Below are 13219 nucleotides of genomic sequence, written 5' to 3' on the forward strand. Positions count from 1 at the left end.
ACACTACGAAATTTATTACCTGTAGTTAAAGAAGATTTGGGATTTAATGGAAGCCGTGAAAGATTGACCAAAGAAAGATCTCGATGATTTTGACCTCTGCGACATTAGACAAAAGGTTCATTTCTTCTACACGGTAAAAAAACAGGCATGTATTATATTTTATATTAATGCCACTTTCTTCAATAAAAAAACAGTATTATGTAATAAATAAAATCGGAAGTGCACGGGCGCAAATTACAAAATTAATTTGTAGAAATTCTTTATTAGCCCTTTTTACTTCTTTTATAACTTATTTTGCCTAGATTCAATTGGTCAATTCAATCTAAGTTTTCAATTGTGATGACTGACGACAGTGGTGGCAGGATTTCTGCCACCAAAAGAAAAGCCACAATTCGGGAAAATTCTCCTCCCGCCAAAATGGCGGCAAATTTTAATAGGACAAAAAGAGGACTGTTCAAGGAATACAATCATATTTATAAAGAAGAAGGGAAAAAAGATTATCCAGTGTTGCTTTCTATGGCCCCATCCATTGATGAATCCTCCTCTACAAAACTGGACCTGTTAAAAATAAACAACATTTTGAAATCGGTGAAAGGTGTTTCATATGTAAGACCTGGGGGCCAATCGCGCTAATTGTCAAAGGTTTAACCAAAACCTCCAACCTCGCCAATCTGACACGTTGTGTACATTTCGTATCGCGCTAACTGTCAAAACAAAAACCTAAGCCTAAACTTAGACGTGTGACACGTAACGCACATTTGGTATCGCGCTAATTGTCAAAGGTAAAACCTAAACCTTAAACGTTGCCAATTGGTATCGCGCTAAATATTTTGACGTATTAACCTCACATGTAACCTTGGGGGCATAGATTAACCTTTGAAAGATTAACGTTTGTGTGGCAGTTAATGGAGAGTAACTTTTCACTACATTTATCGTATATTAAAGATGTTCCATGGTTACTTAAATGTTTCGGAAAGTGTTTATGAGGTGGATGTGGCCTAAGAACGGGCTTTAAATAAAAGAAAAGCATAGAAAGGCGATCACATTTAACATGTCTGAGGAGAAATTCCGCAAACGATATACCGTTTGTCCACGGAATTCATTTCAGGATTGGTGGAAGAACTATGCCTACATATTCTCGTTAAAGGACGGTCTGTTGCATTGGATGTGGAGACAAAGGTAAGGGTTAAGTGGAATCCGAAAGTTCTCAGTTTTGCATAATAACCAAAATTTCTATACTGTGTAAATCATTATTAATTTTGTTACAGATTTTAATAGCTCGTATAGTCTTTAACAACTGGGGTGTACCAGACCCCCATTGGCAAGTGCTTATCACCCTTTCCCAAGCCAGTGTCAGAAAGGCACAAGCGGTAGCTGCTTCAAATAAACCAGTTATTATGAATAAATATGCAGCTTTCCTAAAAGGCATGCCAAAAGAGATAGTATTAAAAGGCGGTGAGAAAATAAGCTTTACAATGTACATCATATTTATTAGTTCTTGTCTTAATATTTCCTGTTATTATTATCAAATAAAAATGAGAGATATAGGTAAAATATGTATAGTTGTATAAAAATATATTACAAGGTTACAATTTATCTCTTTTAACACTTGACTTTATACAACATATCGTCCCCTTACAGTGAAGCCTCACATATGCATTTTCAGTTAGTTTTTACTGATTTTTGTTGAATAAAAATTAATAATGTAATAATATAGTATCTAAAAGAGGTATAATTTAAGTAATTAAAATGCTAACTACACACATTATTGCATTTACTATACTTCACACCATATTTTTATCTTCATCCTAAAAAATTACATAGAAATATGAGGTATTCATTCTAAGATGACGATGTATACCTATTGTAATTGTTTATTATCTTAATATCTAAATTGATGTATACTTTTAAGAGGTTGAAATAAAAAAAAGAGTGTATTTTTAGTTTATTTATTGCCTCAATCTACCCCAAATCATCCTTCATTTCCAGAGCGAGCTTGCTTTTGATTCTTCAAAGAAGTCTGAAACAAAAATATGTATATAGTAAGATTGGAGACCTAAATTTAAGACTGTGCCATACCTCTCATGAGAGTAGTGACAGATAAAGCAGGATGGGTATTTATATACATACAGTATGAAGCCAACATAAACGCCAGAATGTTTAGGGGCCTTTTCAAAATACATTTAAAAAAATGTTTATATCACTGTGGAAATATAAAGGGGACAAAAGTCTACAGATTAGACCTTCGTTCCTTACGCTCTTTCAGATTTCCACAATTGAACATATCATCAGCAGGAATTAAGAAAACATGTTGAAAACAAACCTGTCATTCTTGTTAAATATTCTATCAAAAAGGTTAACTGCAGGCACCAACTCGGTAATTGCTTTGCAAATGGCAGCTACGGATTGGGCATGCAGATCATTTCACTGCTTTGGCAGAAATAATAGTTGCCTCAGCCTGCATACTGCCAGCATTCACTTGCTGCAAGAATGCTTCGCATGCTCGCAGCTCCTCAATGCATAAGAATTCTACCCGGCTCTGCTCCAACGCTCATCAGCTCGCTGTCAACGAAATAATAGATGTGATGTAATAGAGTGAGAAAGAATTTGCTCAAATTGAAAGTTACTTTGTTTTTTAATTAATAATAAAGAGTGAGAAAGTTTGTTATTTAATTGTATGTTTGAAGTTATTTAGTTACTTTGTGCTAGAGTTGGTGTCCTTTAGGAAGGTTGGTAGGGCCTCTGCCGCAGTCGATGTGGCGTAGATTCTCACCCTGCTTTTCATACCATTCCATACCTGAATAACAATAATAACATTGCATATTATAGTGATATGAGTTCTGGTACAATAACGGTGAGTGATCCACTCACTGTATCCTATTACCTAGCATTATAGCTCACCTTTTGGGATCTATTGCGGGGCCACAAAATAGCCACACACTCGCACCAAAGGCGTGCTGATAACACGCGCGAACAACGCCGAGCGAAGTCATTCTCAAGCCACATCTCTGTGCGATTCGAACTCCAGCAAAGATGGAGCTGGCTTACAGTGGTCGGTCGCCGTCCGACCGCATCCACATTGGCTGAAATACGAGCATCATTATTAATTCTACATTGCTAACATTTCGAAATTAATAGTAGTTAGCGTACCTATTTGATTGTATAAAAAGATACTATTTTATTAAATAGAATATTAAAAAAGGAAAACAATGTGTAGGTACTTGCCTCTGCGTGTTTTATCTACAACAACAACACACTAAATTCAATTAATTTGGTTCAAATCACAACACATATGTTTGTTTACAATAGAATTTAATGACATTTCTTTTACACACTTTTTTAAATCGCTCTTTTATAGACTTGAATTCGTAGATATTGACATTTCAGTGCGTTTTACGGTAAAATTTAGTCGGTTTTAGGAAGTCAAGGCACGTCTCTTAAAATTTAATACGAGGTTATAGTTTGAGGTTAATTTGAGGTTTAGGTTCATTAAAACTGATAGCGCGATTGCATTTTGTGCCTCGGTAGAACCATTAATTAACCAAAACCATAACCTCAAATGTTGTAAGGTTAAACCTTGCGAAAATAGCGCGATTGGCCCCCTGTTGGATTACGCATCATAAAAGTATTTTTTTCATCCAAAGCAGATGCTAATAACTTCATCATGAATAGCAAACTTCAAAAAACCCATGGAAGGATCGCAAGGATCCCATACGATCATCTTGAGTCACAAGGTATAATTAAAGTGCCTACTGAACTTACTGAAGAACAATTGATTCAAGAGTTGCAAGCTGACATTGAGATTATAGGGATAAAGAGATTTGAAAGGAAGATGGATAATATTCTTGTTCATACCCCTACAGTTTTGGTCACCTTCCTCAGTTCCACTGCCCCTGATCATGTAACTTATGATTTTATATGGTTTGAGGTGAAGAAATATGTGAGACCTTTACAACAATGTTTCACATGTTATAAATTCGGCCATAGTAAAAATTCATGTAAATCAAAACAGGTTTGCTCCATTTGCTCTGGAGAACACTTCTTCAATGTGTGTAACAACCAAGCCAATATAAAATGTATTAACTGCAAGAGCACAGACCACATTGCTGTTTCTTCTTTATGTCCTATAAAAAAGGCTAAATTAAATGAAATTAAAGATCAAATCAGCGGCAAGTCCACCTATGCCTCAATAACAGCAAAATCTGCTTTTCCTTCTTTGAAACAAGAATCCTCAAGGCCACAGCGAAGAGCCTTACTGTCTGAACTGATTAACTCCGATGAGGTCATAAGTGTTATTACTATGACAGTGTTAGATATTCTTAAAAAAAAAAAGATTCTGTTTCTTCAACAAAATCAGATGCCAGCACCTTAGTTTCTTCTAAGGTCATAAAGGAGTTGCTTATTACTAATTTTGCTTCATAATATGGATTTTCAGGGTAATATTAAGCAATTTGTAATCTTCCACTGGAACTCTCGTAGTGTCTTGTCTAAGTTATCTAATCTACAACACTTTATTTCCTGTTCAAATACTGACATCGATATAATTCTTCTTAATGAAACTTGGCTTACTCCTGACAAATGTTTTAGGATTCCTGGTTATAACATAGTCCGACAAGATTCTAGTCGCCCTCATGGTGGTGTTGCTGTTGCTATTAAAGGTAAGTATAAGTTCTCTACCATCTCTTGTGACAAATGCTATGACTTCCAGAATATTTTATTGTCTGTTTCTCTTGATTCTTTGTCACTGGATATTTTATGTGTTTACTTGCCTCCTCCTCCAAATGGCAAATTTCAAATTCAACAACTGAATAATGTTTTTTCTAAAATCTGTAATAAAAATTATATCATTGTAGGCGATTTTAATGCCCATCATATTGCTTGGGGTTGTAGAAACGTTGACAGAAGAGGCAATTTGATCTATAATTTTGTTGATACTCATAATTTAGTATATTTAAACGATCACACTATAACGACCTTTGCTCCATTTGGTCAACAAGGCAATGTACTCGATTTAGCATTTGCTTCTCCATCAATTAGTTCCAGCTGTACACTTTCAGTATTAGACGATCTTATGAGCAGCAACCACTTCCCTCTACTAGTTAGTTTGTTTTACAAGGAATGTGTGCAGAGCCATAAGCAGTCTTCAACTCACTCTGCCGCTCCAACCACTCCCTCTATACACTGCCTAGCTAATCTCAATTATAATAAAATAGATTGGTCGAAATTTCATGATTTATGTACACACAAATTCTCAACTTTTACTATTAATCCGGATCCACTCGTTGCGTACACTGACTTTATTCAAATCTTAGTTGACATCTTACTGACATTTCATACAATGAAGGCGATGTTTTGCCATAATAAAAAACGTCAACCGTTGCTTTGGTGGAACGATGTTTGTAGTCAAGCTGTTCAACAAGCTAAAATTGCTCTTGATTCATTTAGGATTTATCCATCTCAAGAAAACTATCTTTTATTTAAACAATTTGATGCTAAGAAAAAGAAAACACTTTCCGAGCAAAAAGCATTAGGTTGGGCCAACCTTTGCTTTTCTTTCAACCGCGTAACTTCCACTAAACTAATTTGGGATTATATTCGCAAATTTAAATTTGCTAAGCTCCGTACCAGCTCTAAATCTCACTTTTTTGACGATACTAAAAATATTATGATGTTTCTAGATAAAATAACTTCTTCGTCACTTACTTGTAATTTTTCTACTCATTTACAATATTTATTTTTTAATAACAGCTCTAGTTCAACTCAATGGTTGACTGATACATTTGGATTTCATGAGCTACAAAGTGCTTTACTGAATAAGAAAAGTAGTTCTCCAGGTCCAGACTATATTACTTACAAAGTTATTCAGTGTTTACCCTTCCTGGCTAAAACATTTTTGCTAGAAATTTATAATAGGCTTTGGAAAAAAAGTATTATACCTCCGGATTGGAAAATCCAGTATGTAGTTCCTATATTAAAACCTAATAAAGATGCTAATAGCTTAGATGCATATCGACCTATTTCTTTAACTTGATGTTTTTCGAAATGCTTCGAAACTATGCTTAAAAACCGTCTTGAGTGGTTCGTGGAAAATGGTCAACGCATACCTGACTTTCAATTTGGGTTTCGCAAAGGGAAGAGCATCTTGTATAATTTAGCTTGTTTGGTAGGTGATATTAAAAATAATTTTGTGAGTAACAAAAGTACTTTGGCTGTTTTTTTGGATATTAAAGGAGCTTTTGATAATATAGATCATGAATACCTAATCAAAAGTTGATCCCATCTAAATATACCAGGTTTAGTTTTACGTTCGATTTTTAATTTCCTTAACGATAGAAACACGTTTATTAAATATAAAAATAAATTGTATGGCCCCAGGAGTTCGTTTAAGGGAACTCCTCAGGGTTCAGTTCTTTCACCGCTTATTTTTATTTTAAGTCTTGTGGGTTTCATGAAGCGGATTCCTGATTCTGTGCATTACTCTTTTTTGCAGATGATCTTGTTGTATATCTAAGTTGTGATAATCCCAATAAAGGGCAAGATGACATGAATGAATGCTTACGAATCATTAATGACTTACTTTCTACTGATTTAAAACTTGAAGTCAATATTGCTAAGAGTTCTGTAATTTTATTTTCCAGGAACGGACCTTTTGTCCCAAAAATTTATTATAATAATTATTTATTGCCATTTCAACAGTCAGAAAGGTATCTTGGAGTAATTTTAGACTCCAGTTTATGTTGGAAAGCTCACATTGAGAATATTTGTAAGAGAACTGAATTGGGTTTGAATATCCTCAAATCTTTGATTGGTGTAAATTGGGGTTCAGATCCTAAAACGTTAAAAATGTTATACATTACAACCATTCGCAGTCATTTTGATTATGCTTGTATGTTTTATTCTGATGACGAAATGCACCTCCTTAAAAAGTTAGATATTATACAAAACAAAGCTTTACGTATTATAACTGGTGCCATGATGTCATCTCCCATCAACTCGCTTGAAGTTGAATCCGGAATTGTACCATTATGTATCAGAAGATCTTATCTAACTGATAGATTTTGTTTACAATTAGTAAGTCGAGATAACGTTATCGTTTCAAAATTTTTAGAGAATTACTCTGCTCCTAATTTCAACGAAGCTTCCTTATTAATTTCTACCACATTAAATAACTCTATAGCATATTTAAATTTTCAATATCAGGATGTTGTGCATTGGTGTCATAATATACCCTGTTATAACTTTCAATTCCTCAGTTTAGTTATAGACATTCCTATCAATATCACACGCTTTGATAGTAAATTCGATTTTTATGAGTTTTTGGATGGCATGAGAGATTTTCACAAGATATATACAGATGGTTCCAAAACAGGAGACAGAACTGCATTTGCTTTTTACGATGCTGATTGTCGTTTTGGTAAAGTATTTGAATGCAATTCCTTATTTTCTATTTTTTCAGCTGAGGTGTTGGCACTGATTTATGCACTTGTTTACATTAAACAGAATCACACATATAAAAAATATTTAATTTTAACTGACTCAATGAGTGCTCTTCTGGCTTTGTCCAACAAATTAATTAGTGCAAATTGTAATTATTTGATATACTCTTTAAGAAGTCATATTTTTAATTTAATGTGTGACAATGTAGTTGTACAGTTTTGTTGGGTTCCTGGTCACTCCGGTATTTTAGGAAATGAATTGGTTGATTCTCTTGCTAAGTCAACTGAGAATGTTGAATTTTGTAATTTTAAAGTTCCTTTTACCGATTTACATTTAGCTGTTAAAGAAATAATGTTCATCCGGTGGTCCATGTCCCTACACAGTTCTAGAAGCATCAAAGGTAAATGGTTGGCTGAGATTCAGCCAACACCTTCAACAAAGGCTTGGTTTGAAAAAAATACTACATATTTAGGAAGACAATATATTACTGGACTGTGTAGGTTACGCATTGGCCATTGTAAATTTCCTGCTCATTTAAATAGACTTAAGTTAATATCCAATCCTTCTTGCTTGTTTTGCCATAGTAGTTTTTCTGATTTAGATCATTTATTTTTTGTTTGTCCCAATTTTAATTTACAACGTTTACTTTTCATAGCTCAATGTAAAGACATTTTAAAAAAGGATTGTTTATTTCCTAGTACTGCCCAGGATCTTTTACAGCATTTAGAGTTATATAAATTTATTGATAGTTTTGTAAGTCATACATTTGGCCATATTTAAGTTTTATTATTTTTTTATTGATTCGTTCGTGTTTATATTTATAATCCTCTGTAAATAATTTATTCTATTGTTTAGTTAAGGTTTAGTTTTAGTACATTCACTTTTATTGTAATACATTTTTATTTAGTTATCTTTTTAAGCTGATGACCTTGAAGCCAATGCTTAATAAATTAAAAAAAAAAATAGAATAAAATCTTTTTATTTTTTTCTCAGGTGCCTACACTACGAAATTTATTACCTGTAGTTAAAGAATATTTGGGATTTAATGGAAGCCGTGAACATCTAAGAAAGATATCACATTCTCTGGGTTTCTCTTACAAAAAATGTAAAACAGACAGATCGGCACTAATGGAGAAGTCTAATATAGCAGCAAAGAGGGAACAATATTTAAAAATTATAATGCATAATAGAAAGCCTCAAGAACTCCAAAAACAAATTATTTTTTTGGATGAAAGCTACGTACACTCATCTTACAAGCTTAAAAAATGTTGGCAATCAATTGAAGCTAGTGGAGTGCGACACAATATATCTAAAGGCAAAAGATATATTATTGTGCATGCTGGAAGTGAAAAGGGGTTTGTTCCAAATGCACTATTAATTTTCAGTGGCACAAACAAGAATGAAGATTACCATTCTGAAATGAATAGAGCAAATTTCACTAAGTGGGTTACCGAGAAATTAATTCCCAATTTGACAGAGCCTTCCATTATTGTTATGGACAATGCTCCTTACCATTCAGTAGTCATCAATAAGGCCCCAACCAGTGCAACAAAAGTTGCTGATGTAAAGCTGTGGTTGCTACAAAACAATATACGTGATGAAATTATGTGTAAACCTGAATTGTTAACGCTTGTAAAACGCCACAAACTAGAGGCCCTTTATGAAATTGACCAAATATTGGGCGATCATGGTCACACTGTGGTACGTGTTAAAGATAAAGCGGTAGGAGATATATAGTTTAAAACAAAGAACCTTTGACGATAATAAGTGTATACTTCAATATCAATTTTTCTTACAATACAACACTGACAAAACAATAGCTGGTCGCTAAGCAACGGACTACATAGTGTTGTCCTAATATTCACCTCTCTTTGAAACACCAGCCATCTTCTTCAGCGTCTCGGTTCTGGGCCCATAAAGTGGTTTGGTGAGGATGTCAGCAATCTGTCTAGTGGCAGGCACGTAACATATACTAATGCTCCCATCTTGAATGCATTCTCGTATGAAGAAAGATCGAATCCTAATATGCTTTGTTCTTTGGTGGAACTCGGGCGGATTCTTAGCTAATCTGATGGCAGACTCGTTATCCACATTCAGGGATGCTTGACATTCTTCATTAGTAATATCTTTGTAAATGCTTTTTAGCCAAATGATTTCTCTGGCGGCTTCACTCGCAGCTACAATTTCTGCCTCTGTGGAGGAGATGGCCACGGTATTTTGCCGTTTGCTGCTCCATGATATCGGGCCTCCTGCGTACATGCATAAAATGCCCGAGATTGACCTTCCAGTTTTCATGCAACCTCCATGATCAGCATCACTATAGCATTCTAACTTGAGGACTTTATCCGGTCTGTAGATAATGCCTTCATCTATCGTTCCTTTAAGATAGCGCATTATCCTTTTGACGTTAAGTATAATATCCTCCTTTGTTGGCTTTTCTAAATTACGAGATGCCACGCTAACAGCATAGGCTATGTCTGGCCTTGTACCTGTCATCAAATATGCTAAGGTACCAACTGCTTCTCGATATGGGAAAGTTATAGCAACTTCTCTATCTATTTGGACATTACTTGGCTTCAGAATCGGCGTTGGCACCGGTTTTAGAGTCTTCCATGCCAAACAGTTTTAGTACACGTGCAATATATGCCTTCTGATGGAGAAGAATGGAGCCGTCGGAGTTCCTTTTTATCTCCATCCCAAGGAAATAGCTTGCTGGTGCTCTCATTTCTTCTAGAAAACAGTTAGCCTCTTTCTCGCTTGAAGACGCCATTAGACCATCGTCAACGTATAGGGTTAGAATAATTTTCTCTTTCCCTCTTGTCCTTACGAAGAGACAAGGGTCATATTGGCTTTGTTTGAAGCCTGTCTTCATGATATAGTCTGTGATGCATCTGTTCCAACATAGTGGGGCTTGTTTAAGCCCATATAAGCTTTTCTTCAACTTGAAGACATGCTTTTCACCAGTATAACCTTCAGGCGGTTTCATATAGACTTCTTCGTCTAAAGTTCCATAAAGAAAGGCTGTGGAGACGTCAAATTGTGCTAATTTTAGCTTATCCTTAGCAGCAATGCTCAACAATGCTCTTACAGTGCTGCTTCTGGCAACAGGACTAAAAGTTTCATGGAAATCTATGTCCTTTCTTTGCGAGTACCCTTTTATGACTAGCCGAGCTTTGTATTTGTCTACAGAGCCATCCGGGTTAGTCTTAACTTTGAATATCCACTTACAAGGAATTGCTTTCCTGCCTTTCGGTAATTCGACTACCTCCCAAGTTTTATTTTCTCTTAGTGAGTTTAGTTCACTTTCGATAGCTTGTTGCCATTTCTCTTTATCTCTGCATGACATCGCCTGTTTGAAGGTTTTCGGTTCAAATATACTATCAGCTTCGAGCGCCATGATGTAATCGCCGAACCTTACAGGTGGCTTAAGATTCTCTCTGTTTCGTAATGACATCCGATGTTTTTCAGTTTCCTCATTGGTTAACTCAGGATCATCAGGTTCATTAATTTCAGTGAGTTCTTCATTGTCTTCTTCGGAGCGAGCTGATTCGAACAACGACTCGTTTGGATTATCACCAGTCTCTTCATCTGTCTCACAACGTGCCATTGACGAAGAAACGTCTTCAGTAATTTCGTTTTGTTCTTCAATCACTACATTCCGTTCAACAGTTGTCTCGAAATCGTTTTTTTCGACTTGTGCTGAGAGACTTGGAAAAGAAAAGTTGTGGTTTTTACGTAGGTTAGGTGTTGGCTTTTCTGGTTCAGGTTCATCCCTAGATTTTCCCAGTAGCGGAATCTCTTCGAATGTCACGTCTCTGGATCTAATCAGTTTGGATGATTCTTTATCCCAAATTCTATAGCCCTCATCACCTTCGTAACCAATTAGTATACCTTTTTGAGCTTTTTCCTGAAGCTTCTTGCGATTTACTTTAGGAATGTGGGCATAGCATGTGCAGCCTAAAATTCTAAGATGTTTTATCGCTGGCTTCTTTCCGAACCATAGCTCATGAGGAGACTTTCCTGACACGCTAGTCGGCCCTGTGCGATTCAACACGTAGACTGTCGCATCAACTATTTCTGCCCATAGGCCATCAGGAATTTTCTCATGTGCATGCATGACAGCACGAGCTGCTTCTACTACAGTTCTGTTCTCACGCTCTACACATCCATTTTGTTCGGGAGTATGAGGCATTGTAAATCTTTGCTTTATGCCGCATTGAGCTAGGATATTTTTGAATTCAATACTTGTAAACTCTCCACCATTATCACTCAACATTTCTTTGACAGTGTGTGTCGCAACTTTAGCTTGTTGCAGGAATAGCTTAAGCTTTGAAGCTGCTTCAGACTTATGACTAAGAAAGTAGATATAGCGATAGCGTGTATAGTCGTCTTTGAATAGAATATAATATCGTAACTTATTGCCAATCGAATATGGAAAAGGTCCGCAAATATCAGTGTGAATTAGTTCACCAGGTTTAGTGGCTCTAATCCTTTTACCGAAAGATTGCTTATGAGCTTTTCCATAGATGCAGCCCTCGCAAATGTCAGATTGGCTACTCTCAACTTTTAACCCAAACTCTTGTTCAATTAACTGACGCACATGTCTTTTATTCTGATGTGCCAACCTTTCATGGTACACTTGTAATGGATTAGACAGTAACTGATTGACTTCTTGATTATTAGGGGTTACACATTTTATATTTAACTTGTATAGTCCTCCTTTAATCTCTCTAGTTCCAATTACTTTGGTATTTCCATTTACTTTTAGTACGCATTGTTTCGGCGTAGACTCAAACGTACTTGCAGATGAGTTATCGTGTGCAGAGAGTACTGAGAATAAGTTTCTTTTAATCTGTGGAACATACCAAACATCCTTTAGCAATATATGCTCAATTTTACCATTGACATTGGCTTCAGCTCTAATATTGCCTATTCCGATAGCTTCAATGGTTTGTCCATTTGCAGCAGTCACCGTATGTAAATTTTTAAAGTGTTCAAAACTTTCGAAGAAATCACCGCTGTTTGTGACGTGGCTTGTCGCACCATTATCGACGTACCAGTTTGTCTTATCTATTGGTAATCCAGCTTCTATAGCTAACACTGTCAGGTTTACATTTGGTTTCTTATCATCATTTGATGACTTTGGTGGACGTCCATCGTTAATCCACTTTTGGCATTTACGAACACTATGTCCAGTTTGTCCACAATAATTGCATTTGAAAACTTTTCTTTTTTTCTGTGTTTTTATTGTTAACACTTCTTCAGAATTCTCTGTTTCTTCTTTACTTGCCAAGGCTTTTTCATAAGCACTAAGCTGTGAGGTTAGGTTGTCAATTGTCCGATCGTTTTTTGTTACTAAGAGCCAGCTTGATTTGAAAGCAAAGTAATCTTTGGGCAAAGTGCCAAGAATTTTACATATCAGCAATATTTCCGGCAGATTCGTGTCGAATTGGCCGTTTAAATCATGCCAAATGTTTTTCAACGTAGATATGTGCTTTCTTATATCATGCTCAGGATCCTTTGTGTAATCAAAGAACTTAAGACATAGGTCATAGCTTCTATCTTCGCTACTTCCACAATATAGACGTTCTAGCTCATCCCATACCTCTTTAGAGCTTTTGTATCGCATGACTTGGTCTAGTATCTCATCTGTCATGTTTGTCGTCATCAAAGTCAAGACAGCACAGTCAACTGATAAAAATTGATACAAATCCTTCTCATATTTCGTCTTAGCGGCAGCATCGGTGGTAACGACACCAGTCGCTGAAGGTTCAACAGGCTT

The 13219-nt window shown here is 35.7% G+C and overlaps 1 protein-coding gene across 1 annotated transcript; it reads left to right on the forward strand.

The window, feature by feature from the left end:
* The first annotated feature begins 245 nt into the window (after positions 1-245).
* On the forward strand, positions 246-6031 carry LOC113236683. The gene is made up of 2 exons (XM_026472843.1): positions 246-606; positions 4588-6031. Coding segments are annotated over exons 1-2 (1446 nt in total). The 5' UTR covers positions 246-604.
* Positions 6032-13219: the final 7188 nt, after the last annotated feature.

Source organism: Hyposmocoma kahamanoa, unplaced genomic scaffold, assembly GCF_003589595.1.
Source record: "Hyposmocoma kahamanoa isolate Upper Pololo Valley unplaced genomic scaffold, ASM358959v1 92, whole genome shotgun sequence".
Classification (NCBI taxonomy): domain Eukaryota; kingdom Metazoa; phylum Arthropoda; class Insecta; order Lepidoptera; family Cosmopterigidae; genus Hyposmocoma; species Hyposmocoma kahamanoa.